At 39.7% G+C, this 26,159-nt stretch overlaps 1 protein-coding gene across 3 annotated transcripts in view; it reads right to left on the reverse strand.

The window, feature by feature from the left end:
* The window catches only part of AK5 (adenylate kinase 5), a 274,707-nt gene that overhangs the window by 201,312 nt on the left and 47,236 nt on the right, over window positions 1-26,159 (reverse strand). For all 3 annotated transcript variants that reach the window (XM_003127921.6, XM_021096460.1, XM_013996169.2), the window contains exon 6: window positions 20,497-20,688. In XM_003127921.6, the coding sequence (XP_003127969.4) occupies window positions 20,497-20,688 (192 nt within the window). The remainder of the gene's footprint in view (window positions 1-20,496; window positions 20,689-26,159) is intronic.

A 26,159-nucleotide genomic window follows, 5' to 3' on the forward strand; every position in this document is an offset into this window, starting at 1 on the left:
TTTTCTCTAATGTTTTCATATTTTAGCTTCATTTCTGGGACCAGACTAATAAACTCTCTGAGGTCAGGAGCTGTGTTGAGTCTTTTCTGGGTCCCCGCAATGATTTGCAGCACGCTCTGTAAATGCACAATAAATATGGGCCTCTTGACTCCTAGAATCATATGGATCAGAGAAAATAATAATTTCATTTGTCACTTGCTCTACAAGTGACTTACAAAAGATTCTCACATCTTTTCTAATCTGACTTCACATCAATTCTCTGAAGCAGATGCACCAGGTCATTCACTACTATTGAGGCTTCAAAAGGGAAAATAAATGTCTTGCCAATATGCTTACGATATGATTTTAAGTTAAAAAAGCTTTAATGCAAAGTACAGTATGATTTCATCTACTATACTGTCAAAATATCATGGAAAAACACTGCATGGAAAAGACCCAAAATGTTAACAGGGTTATTTCTGGGTTGCAGAATAATGGATGCTTTTTATTTTCTCCTTATACTTGTCTGCATTCCTTATCCCCAACACCCACTCACACATAGGCATACATGCGCGTGCACACACACACACACACACACACACACACACATACACACAAAACTGCTCCATAAATATTACTCATTTTAAAAAGGAAGCATACGATTTTTACATAAAAAGAATTAAAAACAGAAGTAAATAGACTCCATTTTTCTTCCTCTTGATAGAAACTTGAAAGCTGCTCATCCTTCAGGCAGCTCCGCTTGCCAATAGTGAGAAGGAAAAAGATAGAAAATAACATAGTATGAATCTGCCAAGACAGATTTGTGGTTGACATTTCTTCTGAAAAATGTCTCCGTTAAAATAAGTAGCTGTTGTGTTGTCTCCTGATTTAGTCATTTTGAAAAGTAATGAGTAGCTTTCAGAATTGCGTTTCAGCTTTCCCATGGACCCCATCACTTTGAATGGATATACCTTAGATATTATGAGCATGTGATGAATTTATCACCAGGCATAGTCATTTTCCTAAAACATACTTGCATAACGTTGTTCAGCTAAGTGAAGCGCTCAGCAAATGTAAGCTATTACTCATTCTTAGTATTTTGGACATATTTTGATTAGACTTGTTTCTAAGTATTTTAGAGCTTGGACTGTGGATTATATTAATAATTGCAGGTGTCACCTATTTAACCACCTATGTGATAGAAGTGGCTGATTCATATTATTTCTAATCTTAATTAATCTTTCATGTCAGTTAACTCCCTCTACAGGGATATAGATGAGGATACTTCAGTTTAGAAAAGTTAAGAAACTTGGAGTTTCCGTAGTGGCTCAGTGGTTAACAAATCCGACTAGGAACCACGAGATTGCGGGTTCGATCCCTGGCCTTGCTCAGTGGGTTGAGGATCTGGCGTTGCTGTGAGCTGTGGTGTAGGCTGCAGACTCGGCTTGGATCCTGCGTAGCTGTGGCTCTGGTGTAGGCTGATGGCTGTGGCTCTGATTGGACCCCTAGCCTGGGAACCTCCATATGCCATGGGAGCGGCCCTAGAAATGGCAAAAAAAAAAAAGACCAAAAAAAAAAAAAAAAAGAAAAGTTAAGAAACTTTCCAGGGAGTTCCCGTGGTGGCGCAGCGGTTAACGAATCCGACTAGGAACCATGAGGTTGCGGGTTCGATCCCTGTCCTTGCTCAGTGGGTTAAGGATCCGGCGTTGCTGTGAGCTGTGGTGTAGGTCGCAGACGCGGCTCGGATCCTGCATTGCTGTGGCTCTGGCGTAGGCTGGCAGCTACAGCTCCGATTGGAACCCTAGCCTGGGAACCTCCATATGCCATGGGAGTGGCCCAAGAAATAGCAAAAAGACAAAAAAAAAAAAAAAAGAAAAGAAACTTGCCAGGATTCAAACCCTAGTCTTTGTGAGTTCAAAGCTAGCTTTTGGCCCCTGACACCACACTACATTTTGCTGAATGTCATATTCATCATTGGGTCCCTTGCAGCATTTCCCTAGCATGGGTTCCTTTGAATACATTAGCGACTGAACAAGGGTTTTGAGTGATATAGGCATGAACAAATGTGTGGAACCAGCAATTGTACCCATCACACTTGGTGCCTGAGATCATCTTCAGGGAGAGAGAAAGGGGAAGAAATCAAGGAAAAGAGTGAAATCAAAATTGGAAGAAGAAAAGAGAGAAGAAAGAAATTGACATCAAGAGTGTATATTGGAGTTCCCTTCGTGGCTCAGCAATAATGAACCCTTCTGGCATCTGTGAAGATGTGAGTTCGATCTCTGGCCTCGCTCAGTGGGTTAAGAATCTGGCATTGCCATGAGCTGGGGTGTAGGTCTCAGATGCCGTTCAGATCCTGTGTTGCTGTGGCTGTGGTGTAGACTGGCAGCTGTAGCTCTGATTCAACCCCTAGCCTGGGAACTTCCATATGCTGTGGATATGGCCCTAAAAAGACCACAAAAAAAAAAAAAAAAGAGTGTATGAAATAGCTTCTGAAAGGCTTTTGTAGCTGGAGACAGGTTTGGCAATGCTTCTTTCAGACAGTTCAACTGGGTTCGATTTTCTCAGTTCATCATTTCAGAGGAGCTGCAGCAGCCGCCTTTAAAAAATGTCACTGGAATATAGGAATACCTCTTTTGTCAGAAATCCAGTATAATAAAAGAATTGAGATAAGAAGTAACACAACACATGCAGTTGGTTGCTATAGCACTGATAATACTTCTGGCCAGTGCAGGGGGCAATATCACTCAAATAATAATAATAACTACAGCCATTTCTGATTAGTGCTTTCTCTGTGCTGGGTATTGTATTGAATACTTTAATTACCTTTTTCCAACCAGTCCTCACAACCTACCTACGAGGTACGTAATACAAGATTGAGTTTTCAAATGTCCTGAGGACGTGAGAGTTTCTGCAACTTGAGCTTCTGTAACTTCTGTACCTTGAGCTTCTGTTACTTCTGTAACTTAAGAGCTTGTTAAAGGCCTGCAACCGAGATGGGTTTGCCTCTGAGCTTTTAATCACTGGCCGATTTTCTCCTTTCATAAATGGTGCTGCTTTCACTTGTCCGGTCATGTTCATTTTTTTTTTCCCTTTATGTCTCCAATCCAGGATGTGATTAGGGTGTTGGCTTAACTGTTTCATTTAGTAAATATTTATTGAGCATCTACTATGTGCCAGACAGCGTTAGGAATTTGGATACTAGTGATAAAGAAATTACTCAAAATACTATGCCTCATGGAAGTTTTGCTTCAGTGACATTGCACATTCTTTCTGAAATTCGCATTATTTGAAGAACCTGATTTACCTTATGAGAGTGTGGAATAAAAAAAAAATCAAAATCTGACATGCAGTTTGACTTAAATTTTGGATCAAGTGACCTAACACTTAAAAGGAAAACAAAGCATATTTACGGCAATGTAAAGACTACAATTCTTTTTTTTTTTTTCAGAATCAATAATCACTTTAAATATAAATGGGTTAAATGCACCAACTGAAAGACAGAGATTGGTAGAACAGATAAGAAAACATGGCCCAGGAGTTCCCGTCGTGGCGCAGTGGTTAACGAATCCGACTAGGAACCATGAGGTTGAGGGTTCGGTCCCTGCCCTTGCTCAGTGGGTTAACGATCCGGCGTTGCCGTGAGCTGTGGTGTAGGTTGCAGACGCGGCTCGGATCCCGAGTTGCTGTGGCTCTGGCGTAGGCCAGTGGCTACAGCTCCGATTCAACCCCTAGCCTGGGAACCTCCATATGCCGCGGAGCAGCCCAAGAAATAGCAACAACAACAACAAAAGACAAAAGACAAAAAGACAAAAAAAAAAAAAAAAAAAAGAGCTAATTCCAAAAAAAAAAAAAAAGAAAGAAAACATGGCCCAGAAATACACTGCTTATTTATAAGAGACTAATTTTTGACCAAAGACATACCCATAAATGATTGGGTCTGTTTTCCCCATCATTTTCCAGGTACAACACAGGCAATAAATATTTACTTGAATGAAAGAAAAATGAAGGTTATTATCAATACTTTAAAATTTGTCAATCTGATTTATAAAACTTACATTATAAGTTTTTTATTTCCATTTATGTGAGACTAGGAAGATTGATTATCTTAATCAGCTATTTTTAGTTCTCTGTCCATAACTACCTGTCCAAATCCTTGGCTCTTTCTCTGTGGTGACATTTAGTTTACTAATCGACTTGTGGGAACTCCTTATATATTATGGGTGATAACTCTTGGTATATGTGAAGAAAATATTTTCTCCTACTCTGTGGTTTATCTTTTACTTTATTTTTTCATTGACATATAATTGATTTACAATGTTATGTTAGTTTCAGGTGTATAGCACGGTGATTCAGTTACACACACACACACACATATTCTTTTTCATATTCTTTTTGATTATAGGTTATTACAAGATATTGAGTATAGTCCCATATGCTATACAGTAGGTCCTTGTTGGTAATCTAGTTCATGTATAGCAGTGTGTATTTGTTAAGGCTAGAATTCTTTTTTTTTTTTTTGTCTTTTTGTCTTTTAGGGCTACACCGGCAGCATATGGAGGTTCCCAGGTTAGGAATCGAATCAGAGCTATAGCTGCCGGTCACACCAGAGCCACAGCAATGCAGGATCCAAGCCACATCTGTGATCTACACCACAGCTCACACTGAGAGAAGCCAGGGATTGAACCTGAGTCCTCGTGGATGCTAGTCGGGTTCATTAACCACTGAGCCACAACAGAAACTCTAAGGCTAGAATTCTTAAAAGGCGTTACCTAGGACTAACTGCAAAGGTGTGAAAAAAGGTTTTCAAGCTAAAATGTAGTTTTTTTGCCTTTGTTTTTGCCCCCCATATATTTTTGTGGGTCATCTTACAATTAACTTAATATTCATTTAGTAAATTTATATTGAAGGCAAACTTAGGGGCTCTAAGCCAGATGCTGGGACTAAAACATGGAAGACAACAGTAAAGCAATAAAGAAGAAAATAGACAGTGAAATTATAAAGTCCGCAGAATCACAGTTGAAAGATACTAGAATCATAAAGAAATATAATTAGAAAACAGTGTTATAACTGTCATGATAGGGATAAAAATGGGTGCTAGGGAGCTCACAGGTGAAAATCTGTCCCTGACAGAGTGGTTTCCAGGAGAAAGCCATCTCGAGTGTGACAGCCCAACCAGATCAAGGCAGAGTGATGGAGATGACGAGGATCCCAGGGAGAGGGGAAGGCACGGACAACAGCCCCTAGCTGAAGACTATAGTCCGTGAGCAAGACAGAGAAAATAATCTGAGCCAATGGACGTTTCCTTTGTTTCTTCTCTTCCCTACCAGTTTTAAAGTAGAGCTGTCATTTCACAGAAAATAAGGTAGACCAGTGGCATCATGGAATTGTCTACCCATGCAATTTTCTTAAGATTTTTGTTTTTTTCTATTATAGTTGATATACAATGCTCTGTCAATTTCTGCTGTACAGCAAAGTGACTCAGTCATAACCTCCCCTTCACTGTTGGTGGGACGGTAAATTGGTACAACCACTGTGGGAAACAGTATGGAGGTACCTCAGAAAAGTAAATATAGAACTACCACATGGACCAGAAATCCCACTCCTGGGCATATATCCAGACAAAACTTTCAATGAAAAAGATACATGCACCCCTATGTTCACTGCAGTGCTATTCACAACAGCCAAGACATGGAAACAATCTAAATGTCCAACGACATTAAGAAGATGTGATATATATACACAATGGAATACTACTCAGCCATAAAAAAGAACAAAATAATGCCCATGCAATCTTAAGAAATTAATTACTTGATACTGTTAATTACAAAGTTCAGAGTTTTAGGGATTCAGATTGAATTGAGGAAGTGAAAAGGCGATCAGAAGTAAGTTGCAGTCTTCCTACACTACGAACAGAGCCAAGAGGATTGCGAGTGAAGCTTAAGATCTTCTGAGGCACAGAGGGTTTAGTTGAAAATTGCTACTGTATTCAGTTGTAAGGGATCATGTCATCTTTTGGGACTTCTGCTAGAATGAATTTATCATGAGCATATAATCTCTAAAGCCATGGTGGAAAACCTAAAAATAAACATTATCAAGTATATATCAAGTGATGGAGATGTCTGTATTCATATTGTAAAGCGGAAGTTTCAGGATAGAAGCAAAATCACATTTCACACTGCACAACAGTCTTGATATTTTCAAATGAAATTTTCAGGTAAGAAACAAGATTCTTAAAAAAAAAACCCATTGTTCCTCGTTTTCTTCCTTGATCCTAAATCTGATGCAATTGTAGAAACTGTTTGAAACAACACTCCTTGGTATTTTTTGAGAACTCTCTCACGGTTGCTGACACCTTCAAATAATCTGTGAATTGGCAGCCGTTAGAGGCCAGACCACAGAGGGAAACAGGAATTTTTGAAAGCCTGAAGTCTAAAAAGCTACCAAAAAGCTACTTACCCAATTCAAATGAATGAAGTCTGACCAAGTCTTGTTCTCACTAAACTCATTACAATGGCCAATTCATTCAGGCCAGCTCGTAAATTAATGCATTAATTCAGCAAATATTTTAAAGCACTCTCTGTATCCAGTACTGCACTGGCTGCATGGTCCCTGTTCAACCAGTTACTGAAGAGAACAGCCTAGCTCACGTTATAGCTACACACACACACACCTGGCTTTCTTTTCTACAGACATCCTTTTAAATTCGGGGTTGTTTTGTGACTTCATATAGGAGATCTGAGAGCCAAAAATCAACATCTTCATTAATATTTGAGTATCCCATATAAACTAGAAATTACAAAACAGTTGCTTAAAAAGAAAGATGAATGAGTATATTTTTTTGAGTTTATTTTATGCTGTGCTCAATTAAATTCCTAAATTAGAGACGGAGGAATCAGTAAGAAATGAGAATGTTAACAGAAAACTTCTTTTATTTCCCCACTCCTTCCCTGGCTTCTCAGCCCTTAATTCTGCCTTTTCTGTCCGCCTACTTCCATTTCCTATCCTGAACTTGGCAATGACTAGGACCTCCCCTCAGCGATTTCAAACATCTGATTACGTCCTTGAATGCGTGGAGTAACTTCCAGAGATGGACCCAAAGTGTTTTGCATTATTCAGGCCCATCAGAGTTACCACGGAGCAGGCAGAGGCAAATAATTTACTCCCTCTTTCAGCACTTCGAGCATCCTTCTATCACGGAGATGGCAGACACACGGAAGCCACTCATTAGTCCCCTCTCCTCTCCCTCCACATGGCCCCTTCAGAGCGGAGGCGTATCTGCCTACCTGCTTAGGTCCCACCTGCTGGGTCAGGGTAAACAAGGGGGAGGCACCATCTTTGGGACTGAGCCTTCTAGAGGCTGCCTGGATGAGAGGCAGAATGACAGACAGGGGAGCCAGGCAGGGCAGACAATACAAGAGCACATGCTGAGTCTGAAGGGTGAGGCGGGGCAGATGGGAGAAGGGAGTGAGAAGGGGAGTGGGTGAGGCAAGAGGCAGGTGGTACAGTTTAGGATTTCTCTGAGAAACGACAGCAAGCTCTTGTCCTTACCTGAAAAGAGGTTAAGTTAGGTACAACGCTTGGCACACCTAAGGCACTAAATAATTTTAATACCTACCGTACAGGGTTGAGTGAATACAAGGGGTAAAGATTAAAAAAGGTAAGGTAAAGAGCTGCCAGAGCACTTGGTATAGTGTGTTAGTTTTCCTCGATTTCTTCTAGACTTAGATGTCTCCATCCACGACGTCTGGCTGTTCCCATTCCTACAGCCTCATCTACATCTTTTCTGGCTGTTTTGAGAGGGAGGCTAACTCTTCTTGGCTGCAAGTCTGGCTCAATCCTTTGTTGTTCACCAAGTAGACTCTGAGAGATGGGATGTATTTCAAACCTCAGCTTCCTCATTTCCTGGCTCTGGCATTTACAGTATGTTCCTGAACCTCTTCGAGCCTGTTTCCTTCATTAAACTTTAAGACAGTTGTGAGATTCAGATAGAAAGTGGGTAAGGTTCTGGAATATTAAAAGAACTTACTGAAAAGTCGCTATTGTGAAGCACAGACACATTCTCTTTTAACCATGTTGGACAGAATTACTAACAAATGTATTTCCCAATATCTTTTTCAACCAAGACAATGGAATTTTTAAAAAACCTGGTGGTGGTTATTGTAGGGTGGTTTATTTAACATTTGTCCCGACGCTTTTCTTTTGCTTTCCTCCCTCATCAGAGGCTGGGAAGTTAAATAACTCATTTTCCAGCCTCCCTTGAAGGCAGAAGAAAACGTGTGACCTTGTTCTAACCGATGAGACCTAAGCACAGGTCAATGAGGGGGTTTATGGGAAATCTCTTTCTTTCCTAATGAAAGGTAAGAGATAGTGCCCGGTCCTTTACCCTAACCCCTGTGTCCCATGTGGGTTTTGGATCTGATGACCAGGGTAGCAGCAGCCACTTTGTTACAATGAGGAAACACATCAAAGAGGGTGGAACAGAAAGATGGAAAGACGATGGCTCCTTGATGACACCACTAAGTCACCGTATTAGCCTCAGTTCACCCATCTCTGTACTTATGTTTATACAAGTCAAAGAAACCTGTTTGCTTAAACCATAGCTATTCAGATATTCTGTTACTTGTAATCAAACACATCCTTATCAAGTATAAACCCTTTATTTTTGATGAAACCTGACTAGTGTGCAGGGGTTTCATGGAACCATGTCCAGATCTGCTATGAAAATAAATGATTCCAAATATATCTATAAATTTTACTTAGTTTTTTTACTCCATGAGGTATTTTGAAAAAAATTATTTGTGGGAAGATAACTGGTAATTCAACTGACACTGCTGTATCTTAGCTTGGATTTAATGTCATTTTACAGTGCTTTAGCTAATCACAATCCTTAATACATTAATTTCTTTTCCTATCTCCTTTCCTTTCAACTTTGCCATTTATGCGGCCCAAATGGGAAATCAAAATGGCAGAGGCGGTAAAAAGTAAGTTACCCCTCATCTGCAGGTGATGTATGCGTGCTCTTTTTCCTCGAGAACTGTGTTGGTTACTCCCATGTTTGCGGTTGGTTCCAGATGGTTGTAGGTCCTGCTCCATTGAGAAGTAAAACGTGTGGCACCCGTGGTCACCATCCCCACTTAGACCCTTAGCAAATCCCTTCTAAACACTTCCTCCTTTCAGTGTTTTGCACACAGCTACCAGCTTATATTTCCAGCTATGCCATCCCCTTGCTCAGAGGCTTTAAAGCTCACCCCTGCCCACAGGATAACCCTTCCTCCTTAGCTGAGCACTTCAGGGCCTTCCTCAGTTTGACCTCAGCACATCTGTCCAGCTTCCCTTCTAATTCTCACCACGCTGTTATATACCCTACACTGGTGTCTGCTCAAGTCTGCTTACCATGCTCTTCCATGCATTTCTGGGTTCACTTCCCCACCCTCAAGGTTCCAACGTTTCTGGTTAAGCCTTTCTTAATTGTTCCAGGAGGAAGCCACTCCCCTGCCACTGACTCTTCTTGACTTATTATACTTCTGTGTGTGGCACTCACCATTTTCTGCGCTATATTCAAATTTTTTATGCTTACATGATTGCCTGCACACCCCCTGCACAAGGCAGATCTATCTCCACATCACCTTTGTATTCCCTGCGGCACCTGATGTGGAGCCTTTGTTTGACATGCAATAGGCCCTCAATAAAATCTTTTGAATGGATGACTATAAAAGGACTGTCATAATGGGGAAGATGAATTATAAGCTCAAAGTAGATAAGGATAGGGTTTTGCCTGAAGCAGAACTGCAGCTATGGTTTTACATTTGATTTGTAGAATTGAGCAAGGTCAGAAGATGATGAGTAGGGCAGATAAACAAAAATACAAGGCCCAACAATTGGCCATTTGCAGTAAATTTTTTTTTTCTGGTAATATGTGCTCAGATTAATGAATTTTAGGAATTATCTTAATTACTTTATATCTGTTATCTAGTAAAATTACTTTTTAAAAACATCTCAGTGTGATGCACCAACAGAATTAATTTTCTCATTGATTCTTTTCTGAGACACAGAAATGAAGAGATTACAGCTGAATAGAGATGCTTTTCAAATGACAAATGCCTGGAGAAAGCAGTAATGGGCTTTCTCTTCAAGAGCCACAGTGCCTAAGTGTAACGTTTTAACGAAGGGACAACACAGTGATCACAAGCGCTGCCTCTGAGGTCAGTGCCCTGGGTCTGGCTGAGGCTCCACTGCTCTTGGGGGATCCTGGGCCAGACGCACTTTCATTGCTTCTGTTTTCTCATCTGCAAAATGGAAACGATAACAACATCTGCCTCACGGAGATTTGGTCAGGATTAATGACCTAACACACGTGAAGCACTCTGAATAGTACCAAGCACATATAAAACACTTATGATTTGTTAGCTCTTTTTTTTTTTTTTTTGTCTTTTTGCTATTTCTTGGGCCACTCCCACGGCATATGGAGATTCCCAGGCTAGGAGTCCAAGTGGAGCTGTAGCTGCCAGTCTACGCCAGAGCCACAGCAATTCGGGGTCCGAGTCGCATCTGCGACCTACACCACAGCTCACAGCAACGCCGGATCCTTAACCCACTGAGCAAGGGCAGGGATCGAACCCGCAACCTAGTGGTTCCTAGTCGGATTTGTTAACCACTGCACCACGACGGGAACTCCAAGCTCTTGTTTTTTTAAGACACCATCCAGTCATAATATATTCTTGTATTTTCCTCACTGGTAAGTCTTAAATATCTGTTCTTTTTTGTTTATTTTTCTTATTTTTTCCTTTTTTCTGTCACTTAATTTAACTACAATGTTATCTCTATTTTTTTTAGAAAAATTGATCAACTCAATTAGTTTTGTCTGAAACAGAAAAAGAATTTAGTGCAAGAACTTTACCAAAAATATTATTTTCTTACTCATGTTCTGGATAAGGCTCAGGATAACATATTACAACAATTAAAGGAGTTCCCAGCATGGCTCAGCGGTCACGAACCCAACTAGTATCCACGAGGATGTGGGTTTGATCTCTGGCCTTGCCCAGTGGGTTAAGGATCTGGCATTGTTGTGGCTATGGCATAGGTTGGCAAGTGCAGCTCTGATTCCATTCCATATGCTGCAAGGGTGGCCCTAAAAAGCAAAAATAAAAATAATAAAATAAAATAAAATAAAATAAAAGACCTAATTATGGAAGTGTGTAATGTTCACTGACACTATTGTCATAATTATTGTTTTGATCACAGAGTGTCTACTGGAGAAGTGACCAGCTGAAAATGTGTGTGTGTGTGTATACATTTTCTTGTCAGGAACTGAAAGGCTGAAATAAGAGTTTACAGGAAGCTGTTAGTATGACGTGACATTCAGCTACCAACTATCCACTAGTCTGTTTTATTTTACTTAAAAAATTATAAACAAAGACAAACTGTTGTAGGAGGCAACCCCCAGGCCTTAAACTACATAATCGTTCTTAGAATTGGGATTTTTCTTTTTCTTTTTTCGTGCTTTTGCCTTTTCTAGGGCCGCCTCCCGTGGCATATGGAGGTTCCCAAGCTAGTGGTCTAATGGGAGCTGTAGCCGCCGGCCTACGCCAGAGCCACAGCAACTCCAGATCTGAGCTGCCTCTGGAACCTACACCACAGCTCACAGCGACACCGGATCCTTAACCCACTGAGCAAGGCCGGGGATGGAACCCACAGCCTCATGGTTCCTAGTCAGATTTGTTAACTACTGCACCATGACAGGAACTCCAGAATTGGGATTTTTCTTAGTGTGAATCTTCGAAGTGTGTTCTTGAATATTAACTTGAATTTACCCCCACTGCTTATTTTATGGTTCTCATGCGAGAACCCTGCTGTATACTTTAGATGACAGAGTCATGCATAGAGTTTTTTGGACTCTTATTTCACGGGTGTTTGTAAGAATAAAATCAGCAGAAAAATATCTTACATGCCTTTGGGGAAGGAACCATGCTCATGCTTTAAGTTCTTCCTCATTTTCCCTGTAAACATCTGTATGAAACATCACAATGAGAATATTGCATTTGTTGGTGTGAGAGCTGTTCTCATCAGGCACTGACAATAGGTTTGCTATATAATTGGAATCAATTTCCCACTTGGAAAAGGAGATGCATTCTCTGAGTCATTTGGTTTGCTCTCTGCCAGCGAAGTGTGAACAGGTCTGATACTGAGCAAGCTCTGGGTATGGAAAAGTTGTGAGTCAGGGTGCTTGCTTGTTACTGAGACAGAAAGACAATTAACTATAAATACGGTATCCGCTTGTTCTCCCTGTTGTTTTGATGCTGTTCAGGGACCAGCGTAATTTGCCCCAGAACTGTGGATGTTACTTTGCTGTATTGTGGGTTGCCACTCTGTGAGCAAATAGTTATCTCTCAGTGCCTTGACTTTGCTCCCTAACAAAAGATCCAAGAATGAAACTGGTGTTATAATTGTGCTTTAGGTTTTAGGGCCCATAATAATGACACTTAGGAAAGTAATCAGATTTTTTTCTCAATTTAGTTCTGGATATTTTAAAGTCAGGATTATAAAGATCTGTGTTGAGGTAAATTAAATGGGTCCCAATGTCTCCGCCACCCTCCTAAAATAGTCCATGGTACTTTGTCCAGGGCAGCACTGCCTTGCCAGCTTTGCACACAGTAGGAGTTGATAAATACCTGTTGTCCAGTGTGATTCCTTATAAGCTGCTCTTGGGTCAAGTCAAAAAGGCTCTTTCTCATGTTTCTTTGGGGCAGTTCCCACTGGGGTTCTAGCCGCATCAGGTTTCATGCCAGAAGGTATTTAAAAGTATTTTCACTTTAAAACAGTCCAGAGGGCCATCTATCCAGGTGCACATACACACCACCGTGCCCCAGGTAAATAAATCACACAATACCCCCATGGCCTTCCTCTTTATGAGCCTTTGTAAACTATCCCCTGACTATTTCCTTAGTTACTAAATCCCTCAAATAGGAATTAGTGGGGGCTTTGGGTTGTATAACCACAATACATGTTTAAACAGGATATAATCAGTGATGGTACCTAAAAGAAACACAGCTTTACTATGTTACATATTACAAATGTAACAACCTCCAGCATGGGGAGGCAAAAACAGAATTTTCCTCCTAGCACTTAGAGAAGAATGGATTTGAGTAAACTGTTATAGAGTATTTTCACTGCCTTTCTTAGGTTTTGGTGGGCTGCTGAATCTGCTGAGGGTGTCTGCTGTTTAGATTCCTTCCCCACCGCCCTGTGCAGCGAAGCGAGTGGCGAGTGGCGATGGCGATAATTAACCAATGGCTATGCATGGGAGGTTTAGAGACAAGGGTACTTGTATTTTATTTATTTATTTATTTTTCTTTTCTTCTTTCTTTTTTTCTTTTTAGGGCTTCACCTGCAGCACATGGAAGGTCCCAGGCGAAGGGTCGAATTGGGGCTGTAGCTGCCAGCCTATGCCACAGTTTGCAGCCACACCGGACCCTTAACCCACTGAGCCACAATGGGAACTCCAAGGCCTCACATTATATTACATCTACTTATTTATTATCTTTTTCTGCCGGTGGGTATGATAGTAAAATGTTTAATAAACACTGCTCTGAAAAGTATGAATGTGTTATGGAACATAATTCGTGTGCCAGAAACACAGTAGGCCAAACAAATGAAATGTCAGACATTGGAGCAAAGAAAGGTTTGTTGTGGGGGCCAAGGAGTATGGGTAGCTCATACTCAAAAACCCTGAACTCCCCAGTAGTTTTTTGTTTTTGTTTTTGGCTGCTCATACAGCACATGTAAGTTCCTGGACCAAGGATCTAACCTGCACCATAGCAGCAACCTGAGCCACAGCAGTGACAGCACTGGATCCTTAACCTACTGAGCCTGTACTTGCATTTTTTTTTTTTTTTTTTTTTTTTTTTTTTTGCTTTTTAGGGCCGCACCCATGGGATATAGAGGTTCCCAGGCTAGGGGTCAAATCAGAGCTGCAGCTGCTGGCCTACACCACAGCCACAGCAATGCAGGATCCAAGCCATGTCTTCAGCCTACATCACAGCCACAGCAATGCTGGATCCTTAACCCACTGATCGAAGCCAGGGATCAAACCCGCATCCTCATGGATCCTAGTCAGGTTTGTTAACCACTGAGCCATGAAGGGAACTCCCTGCACTTGTATTTTAAATGTTAGGGTTTGATTCCTATGAAAATTGAAGTTAATTAAAAAAATTATTCAGCATGTCTGTCTAAATGAACTATTATTATCCCTGTTTATTTTCTCTCTGGATAAGAGTGGCTGGTAGGATGGGAATTATATGGTTTCACTGTTACATGTGAAATACATAATGGGGGCATTGTCAAATTTGAAGGAAGTCATATGGGGCAAATTAGTAAAGGCGGTGCCAGTGGGGTCATCTGGGGGCTCAGGGACAATGTCTGGTGAATCAAGAAGAATGTGGTTTTAACAAGGATGTGTTCTTGACACCAGGTGTTCCCCAGCACCGATGCCAGTATATGATGAAGAGTTCCCTAATCCACAACAAAATAAGAAAAACAAGGCAAATGTTGCCCTAAAAGTGGAAGTGCCCAGGGTAGGGCTCGAATCTGAGCTACAGCTGCCGGCCTACGCCACAGCCACAGCAACACAAGATCCAAGCCATGTCTGCGACTGACACCACAGCTCACAGCAACGCCAGATCCTTAACCCACTGAGCAAGGCCAGGGATGGAATCTGCATCCTCATAGATACTAGTCAGATCTGTTCCCACTAGGTCACAATGGGAACTCCAGGAATTTTTCTTAGAGCAGATAGATTTGTTTAGAGACTTTATTTGGAACTATGTCATTCCTAATTTTCTTGTGCTAAATATATGCCTTTCAAACAATGGCAATAATAGATTTTTTTTTTCCTTTCTAATGCCCTTAGTAAAAATTTTTTTAAGAAGTCAACTTGGAAATGCAAATTAAAACAACAAGAAGATACCACTACATAGTTATTAGAATGGTCAACATATGGGACACGGACACCAGATGCTGATGAGGATATGGAGCAGCAGGAACTCTCACATGTTGCTGGTGAGAATGAAAAATGGAGAGATGAACTGTGGTGTACCCAGACTGTGAATACTATTCAGCGCTCAAAAGAAATGAGCTATCAAGCTTTGAAGAAACATAGAGGAAGCTAAAATGTATATTACTAAGTGAAAGAAGCCAATCTGAAAAAGCTACATACTGTAAGATTCCAATTATATGACATTCTGAAAAAGGTAAAATGATGGAAATTGTAAAAAAAATCAGTGGTTGCGGGGAGCCAGATTAGGGGGGTGAGGATGGGTGAGAGATGAACAGGCAGAGCACAGAGGTACTGAAGGGCACCGAAGACTGTATGATGGAACATGTCACTATAATTTGCCCCAAACCATAGAATATTTCGCCTAGTGTGAAACCTAAGATAGACTATGAACTTTGGATGATCATGATGTGTCAGTGTAGATTCATTAACTGTAACAAATGTTAACATTCTGGTGGGGGATGTTTACCATGGGGAGGCCATCAATGTGTTGAGGCAGGGAGGATACAGGAAATCTCTATCTTCCTTTCAATTTTGCCCTGAACCTGAACCTGCTTGATAAAAACTGAAGTACTTAAAAAACCCCCACTTCACCTTAGCTCCATTAACAATTTTTTTCTGATCTATTAAGTACTGAAATGAGGGAATCACTGGCCTGTGTGGCCTTTTATATGCTAAGATGATTTATTAGTCCCTCACCAATTCCCTAGAAAATTTGGTGTCGGTGAACAAGAAATAATCCTGTTTTAACATTTTTGGCTCTATGCCTCTCCTGGATGAAGAGATCCAGGCAGTGAATCAGAGTATTAGTTAGTAGGACTCTTTGTACATCCTAGGATTACAGCTTCCTTCTCATTTTTAAGTTAACGCCTCTCTTGCCTGTGAAGAGTCCAGAAGAAAAATGACCATTCGCTTACTTCACAGGCTAAAACTAAATGTGGTCCTTTGCTCATTGTCATCCACATTAGGGAGCATTTGTCCAATACACAACCATTTCCCCAGCAAGTTGAGGGTTGTTCCCGCTGAATGGAAGAGCCAATGGTACAGTGTATTTTGGTAAATAACACAAACACTATATCTTACCCTATTTTTTTTAAGAATTTTAAAATACCCCTTTCATAAAAATATAAACAAAACCACATGTATTTTTAAGAGAGTTCATCAAACTTATGAAGACATGGCTGATTTAATTAATACTATTTTTTAAAAAGGATTCCATCTTGTAAAGATCACTAAAACAAAGATATGGTTTTTTTTAAACTTATAAGGTATAGATAAAAATTACCACTAAACAGACATATGATTGAGACTTTTCTACAGTTTCATTAAGTCCAAGTGCTCCAAAAATGTCATGAGACAACAGCTTACTCAGTAGGACCAAATACACAGATTTCCTAGCTAGTCCCAGTAATCCTCAAACTTCAAAGAAAAACTTCTGACAAACTTGGGGAACTCACGGCATCTTAATTTTAATTAGAAGCCAAAAGCTGCAAAATACATGATGAGCTATTGTATCCAACCTATGGCAAGTTAAAACCACAACATAAAATCTTGTCTGAAAAGATTCTATGAAGTCCTACCATACTAGCCTTGTGATTGCCTATCATTCAGTTTATACTTGCACAGATGAGTATCCTCATTTGTATATTCAACTATACACACAAGAGTACTGCGAAAGAACAAAAACGAAACAGCCCATGTGATGGGAACCATGTCAATAAAATACAGTATTCAGGCAACTGAATGTTTTCCTGGCTATCCTGAATAGGTTTTCTCTGCAGTCAAACTAGGTTTGTTTTTCAGTCAAATCTGCCAACCAATACAGTTATTGCTGAAATGAAAAAGAAAAAAGAATGGGTTGACATCTGTTGCAATGCAACCCCCATATTCAGACACAGCCATCATATAACTCGATTACATGGATAATAAAGAAGTCAAAGAAAACACTGGGATGATTCTCTGATTAACAGACATTTTTTAAAGAAAAAAAAAAAGGAATTTGGCAAGAAGTTTTTAAAACCTAAATTCTTCATTTTGGATTTCTTCAATAACCTATCTATGGGAGAAAAGGCAAGAGGGTACCCTCCAAGAGCAGAGGTTTGTTAGTGGTAACTATAGGTTCCCCAAATGGGTATTACAGAGGATGAAAGAAGAAAATACGAAAACTTTAAAATAATTTCAATCTCTTATGTTGCTTTTACAACAGTCCTGGCACTGTTCTAAGCACTTGATAGCTATTTATTCCTCACAATTATACTGAGGTAGGACCAATGGTTATACCGATTTTACAGGCGGGGCATCTGAGTCACCGAGAAGATAAGTAACCCTGCAGGAGGTCCCAGCGGTGGTAGGTGACACAGCCAGAATCTGGACCAGGCAATGTGGCTGCATGGCACCTCTCAAACAACTTCTGCACTGCCCTCACCTGCCAGGCTACAACCATTTCTCATTTCACCCATACAACAACATTATGAAAAATATTGTTGTAGGTAACATCACCTCCAATTTATAGATGGAGATCAGGTCCCAGAGCATCATGAGCTTATTTCAATGGCAGTGAAGCTGAGATTCCAAGTGAGAGGGTTCAGATGCCAAAGTCCTAGGGAAGATGAGCACCAAGATAACGTTTCTTACCTGGACTGACAGGTATGTGGTCTCTGTGGCCTTTAAGAACCTCACACCAAGATGAATGATTAGTCCTACTCATGGGTGGGGAGTCTGTTCTGCTTACTATAGGGATTTCCTGTAGTTCATGACCTATGTGAGGGTAACCTGTCCATTATCTTTGGCAAACGTTATCATACTTTTTTTTTTTTTGTCTTTTCCAGGGCCACACCCGCAGCATATGGAGGTTCCCAGGCTAGGGTCTAATGGAAGCTGTTGCTGCTGCTGGCCTACACCACAGCCACAGTAACGCGGGATCCGAGCCACATTTGCAACCTACACAGCAGCTCAAGGCAACGCCGGATCCTTAACCCATTGAGCGAGGCCAGGGATCAAACCTGCAACCTCATGGTTCCTAGTCAGATTTGTTAACCACTGAGCCATGAAGGGAACTCCAAAACGTTATCATACTTAATAACTCATTGTTTAATACCTTTCCTCATAGGCGGCAAGCTCTGTTCATTTACTGGGAACATATTATGTACCAGAGAGGTACTATTCTAGGAGTTTTAAATATGTCAGGAAATAAAGGTCCTTACCTTTTTTTTTTTTCCAGTTTTCCAGAAGCATGAAATCTATTCCATTTGAATACAAGTGGAAACCTTTCTTTCTCTTTTTTAAAGATTTTTATTTTTTCTATTATAGCCAATTTACAATGTTCTGTCAATTTCTGCTGTACAGCAAAGTGATCCAATAAAGATCTTTGCCTTTTGATTATTTAGCTTTGCATCCCTAGCACTTAGCAGAGTATCTGACAACCACTGGTTCTCAATAAATATTTATTGAATGAATAAATGAACCAATTAAGAGGGGCAAGTAGAAGCAAAAGCAAAAAAAAAAAAAAAAAAACCCTACAGAGAAAAGGAAATATTGGGGTTTAGTCTATTGACTCCCAGATTTTTTATTAAAATTTTAATATGCTTTTGATTAATCACACGTTTTAATTATTGAACTCATCTTGAAAAGCAGAAGTGCTACCCAGTATAATTTAATTCCAAAAGTAAACTGTGGGCCAGGGTCTTAAGGAGAGCATGTGGTTCAGGACACAGCACTTGCTCTTTCGTCAGATTAAAATTTCACAGTGCATTTCCCAGAACTTAGCCTGTGTTTGTGTTCACCGCTTTTCAAAAGGTGACTTTCCCATGCAATTCTTTTCCCACTAATTAGAAGCGTTTATCTTAAAGCTCATCTGGGTTTAGCAGGGAGGTTACAGGCTGCCATGCGCGTTGTTATTGACTCCCTCAATTAGAGGCAGTGGCATTTCACCTCCATGCAAAATATTAGTAAATTAACAATCTCCACTCTGCATTCATTTGGGAAATCTGCTCTGCTTGTGATGACGAACGTGACAAGCAGGGAGTAATCAGAGACACTCCGGTAATACCTTTAAGCCTTGCAAACATCAATTAAAACTCTGGCTCTGCAGCTTGCAGTTGGGGGTTTGGTCTGTAGAGTAAATTTCTATTTTCATGACACAATGCAGAAGTCAGCATTGGTAATTTGCAGGAGACACACAAGCAACAACTCCAATGGCAAAGAGCCACAGAAACATCCACCCTGGTTTTTGTGAATCTTCTGTATCACTCCATGTCTCTTCTAGGCCATAAAACGAACTCTGGCATTGTGGACAAGTTTCTCAGATCAGATTTGTGATTCTCTGACATTGCAACTTTGACTCAAATGGCAAATTCTAATAAATGTTTCTTTATGGTGCTAAAAAGACCACAAAGAGATAACTATTCAAATGCCATGACTCTCTCTTTCAATCTAAGGGCATTTTAGGCTAATGAAGAGGTTTTTCACCCAGCAATTGTTAGGTTGTAGGAGGTCTATGGCTGGGCTTCAGTAGATTTACCTAAAATTTATGAGAATCATCTTATATGCATTTTACTTGTGTCACTTTCACCGGATACTCTATGGGGACTTGGAACCCCCCTGGACAAGAGTCTCTGGGCTGGTGAGAAGGAAGGAAGGGCTGAGGGGAGGATTCTGCAGACATCTGCTATCACCACAGAGCTCCCAGAGCTGCTCTGGTTTTCGTGTCTCTTCTGCAATATGCATCAGGTAGCCAGTGAGCCTCGGCCTCCTCCCTTCTGTACCCAGATCTCTGATGTTGTAGGGATCATAAATTTAGCTCAATCTTCCCCTCCAGCTTCCTGTATGCTAATAACTGTATTAACTAGCGATTCAGCCTCATTTGTCTTTGGCACATTCAGCATCACTAACCACCAAACTAAATACTGATGGAAAAGTTAATATTTGCATTGCATCAATGGAACAGAAAGATCAATGTTTTTTGACAATATCACTTTTCAATGACAAATCAAACCCCCTAGGAAACTTTTTTTTTTCCTGGCTGTCAAAATCTCATTTCTTTAAGTGGCACACTCTGATAAACTTACAGTTTAAGTCTAATATGACACTATATCAATTATGTATTTTTAAGTCTGTCAATTTTATTAGGTTTCCAAAGACAGAGGAATTGAGAAACTGAACAAATATTGCTTAAAATGATCAAAAATTATTTTAAAATACTCTTAAATGGGAGGACCACAGAATTCTAGCCAAGGTTCAAATTTATCATTTTTTTGGTAAAATCAATTTAAACTGAAGTGAAAGTGTTTTTATCATTATGGTTTAAAAATGGCAAATCAGATCAAAATTATCAACTTTTTTTCCATTGGATTTGTACCCAAGAAAAGCCACTCTTTAAGGTAAAGGATTTCTAAATAAGAAGAACATAGAATACTTGGAAATCTGGAAAAGCGTTCTTGTACTGGACATGTAAAGTATCGCTAACTTACCGTCATGATGAGTCCCTTTTCCTGGAAGTATTTAACCAATGGAGCCGCGTTCTGCTTGAAGTTCATTAGCCTCCTCTGGGTAGCTTTCAGATTGTCATCCGGCCGCCCCTGCTGCTCTGCACGCTTCTGTAATCTTTCTTTGAGCCTCTGATTGGCACAAGCCAGGAACACCACCAAGTCGGGAGTACAGATCTGTGGAGAGCATCAAACAAGCAGATGGGCATTCAACATTCCAACCAATGTGAGTGTGGGCAGTGGCATGCATCACCTTGGGGTCTGTTGAGGCTGCCATATTTTTGACCCCCCTGTGGTTTTGCCAGCATATTTCCAGGGCCCTGGCACTACACGAGGCCAGGAGGAGTCACTGTTATTACAGTCCACGTCATTGTCATTCTTCAACCCACAGAGCCATGTGCAGTGGCCCTTCATATTTCAGGAAAATACTTTTTGTCTATGTTCAAATAAATCTCCAGGTTGAATTAGAACAATATAGGCCAAACTCTGCCAAAGGTAGCTGTGATCTGATTTTTCTGTTGTTTTTTTCTTTTTTCATTTCTTTTTTGTTTGTTTGTTTGTTTGTTTGTTTTGCCTCATGCGTGGCATACAGAAGGTCCCAGGCTAGGAGTCGAATCGGAGTTACAGCTGCCAGCCTACACCACAGCCATAGCAACATGGGATCCAAGCCCCATCTGCAACCTACACCACAGCTCACAGCAATGCCAGATCCCTAAACCACTAAGCGAGGTCAGGGATCGAACCTGCATCCTCATGAGTACTAGTCAGATTCGTTTCTGCTGCGTCATATCAGAAACTCCTGATTTTAGAGGGGAGATGACCCTCGGCTATAGATAGTCTCTATAGTAAATAAATACTCGTGCTATGATTATTATTTTTTATTTTGTTGCTTTTTTTCCCTTTCACTCCCATTTTTATTCCGTTAAAAATGTAACACAAATAATGATGTCTCCAAGGCTTAGATCATGTTTTGTTTTGTTTTTTTCCCCTCTCCAGGTCCTCATTCTCTCAGCTCCCTTCTGCTGTTCTGATTTCCACCACCTATCCTTTGTTGACAGGCTCCAAATCGACATTTTCAGCACCGACTTTCAATAGTACTATGTCAAATGATTATATGACGGCTCAGCCTGAAAGTCTTAATGTTACTTGTGATTAAGCAAAGCCAAAATCAGTTCCAGCACTTTTTTACCTAAATGCAACTCCCATTTTGCCTATATATGTATTAATTTATTTATCTTTACAGTAGCAATACCATGTTCCTGAATCTTTCAGCCAGAAGTGTTTCTTTGTTTGTTTTTGTTTTGTTTTGTTTGTTTTTTTAACATTTTCTTCTGGAGTTCCCACTGTGGCTCAGAGAGTTAAGAACCTGATTAGTGTCCATGAGGATGAGGGTTTAATCCCTGGTCTTGCTCAGTGGGTTAAGGACCCAGTGTTGCTATGGCTGTGGTGTAGGCTGGCAGCTGTAGCTCCGATTAGACCCCTAGCCTGGAAACTTCCACATGTCATGGGTGCAGCCCTAAAAAAATTTAAAAAAACTTTTTTTGTTGTATTGAATGAAAAATTCTTTAAATTCTATAGCATTTTACAATTTTCAAGTTTCACACACATGATTTCATATAATCTCATAATAAGCACTTTTTCTTATCCCCTATCCCTATATTGCCCCTTCTCCCTTACCTCTTCCCACTGGCAACTGCTGGTTTGTTTTCTTTTCTTTTCTTTTTTTTTTTTTGGTTTGTTTTCTATATCTGTGAGCCTGATTCTTTTTTGTTTTATTCCCTAGTTTGTTGTATTTTTTGGATTCCACCTATAAGTGATGTCATACAGTATTTGTCTTTCTCTTTCCAATTTACTTCACTTAGCATAATCCCCCCCCACCAAGTCCATCCATGTTGCTGTAAATGGAAATTTTCATCATTTTTTATGGCCAAGTAGTATTCCATTGTATGCATGTACCACATCTTAATCCATTCATCTGTTTATAGACACTCAGGTTCCTTCTATACCCTGGCAATAGTAAATAATGCTGCTATGAACATTGGAGTGTATGTATCTTTTTAAATTCTCAGCTAGAAGTCTTAATATCATTACTAACCATTATCAAATTTCAATCTCTCTGAGTTATCACCATTTATTATGGATTTTTGCCCTGAAACACTATTCAGACTCCTCTTTCCCCAGTTCCCACTGCCGCTGTGTAAATACAGGCACACGTTGGCAGAAGAGATTTAGAGCATGAATTTTAGAATCAGATCATTCTGATTTTATATCTAGAAACTGCTATCTATTAGCTGTTTGTCCTTGGGAAAATGGTTCAATGTCTGTGAGCAGCAGTTTTCTCAACTCTAAAAAAAGGAGGAAATCCTTCCTATTTTAGTAGTTCAGTATGTCTTTTTTTTTTTTTTTTTTTTTTTTTGCTTTTTAGGGCTACACTCATGGCATATGGAGGTTCCCAGGCTAGGAGTCGAATCTGAGCTACAGCCACCGGCCTACACCACAGCCACGGCAACGTGGGATCTGAGAGCCATGTCTGTGACCTATACCACAGCTCACGGCAACACCAGATCCTTAACCCACTGAGTGAGGCCAGGGATCAAACCCGCACCTTCATGGATACTAGTCGGATTCGTTTCCACTGCACCACAGTGGGAACTCCCTATTATATCCCAATTTTTAGAGCACCTTTACATAGCTTTTGAGAAACCTTAACGATTTAGAAAATCACTTTGTAATTCTTGTGCAATATAAGGTAAAGAGATTTTACTGGAAGTTAAAACTTTCACCTTATCAAATATTAGACTGTAAAATTCATATTTAATAAAATCTTTGGTAATATTCAATCTTACCTGACACAATAAATAACACCCATTTAAATTTACTTTGAATAAATTTATATAAGAATGAAGACACTTTTTGACAGATATATGAAAACGACATTATATTGTGCTTGGTTTGATCATAATGTATCCGTCTTTTTTTTTCTTATCATTTAGCAGACAAGTCAATCATCCTCCACCCATTTTCTCAAAGCCCCTTACTTGAATGATTACTCTGTTAAAACAGAACCTATGACATCTTTGATTAACAAAGATGTATTCACCGTGTCAGATGGCAAAGTGAGTTTATTTTAATAGTCTCTGTTCTTAACGGTCAGTGCTTTTGACTCTACGGAGACGTGTTAGAAGGCCTAGACACCATAGTTCAGATCACACTGTCAGAAACAAAGAAGCAAAGTAGACAACAACAATAACAGCAACAACAACAACAACAAAACCACAAAGAGAGAAGATCGCTGTTGGAACAAAAACTGGAACACAGAAACAAAGAGATGGGAAAATCTTGGAGGTTATCTAACCCAAATTAATCTCAAACCTGTAACCATCCCTGCAATCTCTTGATAAGTGATTTTTTCTTTTGCTTTTTAGGACCACACCCATGGCATATGGAGGTTCCCAGCCTAGGGGTCCAAATAGAGCTATAGCTGCTGGCCTACACCATGGCCACAGCAATGCTAGATCCGAGCTGTGTCTGTGACCTACACCACAGCTCACTGCAATGCTGGATCCTTAACCCACTGAGTGAGGCCAGGGATTGAACCTGCATCCTCATGGATCCTAGTTAGGTTTGTTAACCGCTGAGCCACGATAAGAACTCCGATAAGTGATTCTTAAACTTGAACATTTAACCTTGGATGTTCTTGTGAGCATTTTTTGTGATGCCTCATTACTTATGAGGCAGCCACTTTTATTACTGGATGATTCAAATAACTGGGAAGTTCTTTCTAATATTGGGGATTAAATTTGTTTTCCTAATTCTGACAACAGGGAAAATGTACAATAAATCACTTCTTTCACCCATTAAGCTATTATCACAGATGCTGGACTAGATCAAAAATGGAAAAAAGGATAGATAACTAGACTTCACTATCATCTAACAAGCAGATAACTTCCAGGTAGAGCTCTTAACAGACTATGGGAGTGGGAACCAAAAACTGGAATATGGGGCCCACGAAAGAGGAGGAGCTCTAGAAAGTACTATAGCTGCTCTCAACTTAGGCTTTTGGTTGGAATCCTAAATTTAGGGCTATACCATCAGAGCGTGTGTGAACCAGAAGAAAATATCCAACATGAAGCAAGGGGGAGAGAGGGGTAGCAAAATCACAGAAAAAAAAGCAAAGGAGACATATGAGACAATGGTTAGAAAGTTCTAGAAGAAGAAAAGAGAAAAATGAAGCAGTATTTGAAAATGTAATAGCTAAGGATTTTCCAAACTCACAAATAATATCGTCTCATATTCACGAAGCAATTTAAAAACCAAGAGGAGTAAACAGAAAACTCAGATCTAAGCAAATCACAGTAAAACTGCTGAAAGTCTAGACAGACAAAAAAAATCTTTAAAGCAGCCAGAAAAAAGAAATGACAGATTATCCTCAGAGAAGCAACAATAAGGCAGATAAATTTTCCAAAGAAATAATGAAAGCCAGAAAACAATGGAATGACATCTTTAAAGTGCCAATAAAAAAACCCCCACCCATTTAGGTTTCAATATCCAGTAAAAATATTTTCCAAAGCCAAGAGGAAAATACATTTTCAGACAAACAAAAACTGAGAGAAGGCTCATCAGAAATTCTACTTTAATGGAAATATTGAAGAATATCCTTCGGGTATGCGAAAAATGATCCAAGACAGAAACCAGAGGAATGATGAAGAGCAATGAAATGGTAAACTGTGGGTGAACCTAAATGAAGATTGTGCATATACAAAAGGCTAAAAGTATTTCGTGGTACTTAAAAATAGAGCTTGGTCATGAGGCAGGTAAATGAAGCTCATTGGGGTTCTAAGTATTATTCAGAAGGTGGTGAAAGTGCTGATTTCTATGGGACATGAATCTGTGAATGATGCACTTCATAATCACTGAACAGGAGTCAGTGAACTTTTTCTGCAAATGGTCAGATAGCAAGGATTTTAGGCTTTGGAGGCCATGTCGTCTTGTAGCATCAAAGCAGCCCCAGAGAGGCGGGCAGGAATGGGGGTCAGAGAGAATGCAAAGGGGGAAGCAAACAAATAGCAAAGGGCAGTGTTGGGTTGTTGAAATTATAACATTCCAGGATTTGTGGGATGTAGCTCTATCTATATTTATAGGGACATTTAATGCCTCAAATATACTGAGGGAAAAAGAAAGATTGAAATTAGCAATCTAAACATTCACCTCAAAATGGTAAAAAAAAAAAAAAGACTTTTTGGATCCACTAGAATGTGGAAAGAGGGAAAAAAAATAAGAGCAGAAATTAAATTACATACATAGTTTAAATGCATAACAAATATATTATAATTAAGGGTTCATTCTTTGAAAACACTAATAAAATTGATAATTCCTGGTGAAACTAATAAAAAAAAGAAAAGGCACAGATAAATATTGAGAATAAAAAGGAAGGTATCCCTAAATATTTCATAGAGATTAAGACGATAAAAGGATATTAAGAACAACTTCGTGAAAACAAGTTGGAAACATTATTTGAAAGAGACAGGTTTCTAGAAAAACAGAACTCTCCCAAATCCAAAAAAGAATAAACAGAAAATCAGAATGGTTCTATATTTACGGAAAATATTAAATCCATAATTCAAAATTCTCACACAAAGAAAAATGAA

The sequence above is a fragment of the Sus scrofa genome, chromosome 6 (genome assembly GCF_000003025.6).
Source record: "Sus scrofa isolate TJ Tabasco breed Duroc chromosome 6, Sscrofa11.1, whole genome shotgun sequence".
Taxonomy (NCBI): Eukaryota; Metazoa; Chordata; class Mammalia; order Artiodactyla; family Suidae; genus Sus; species Sus scrofa.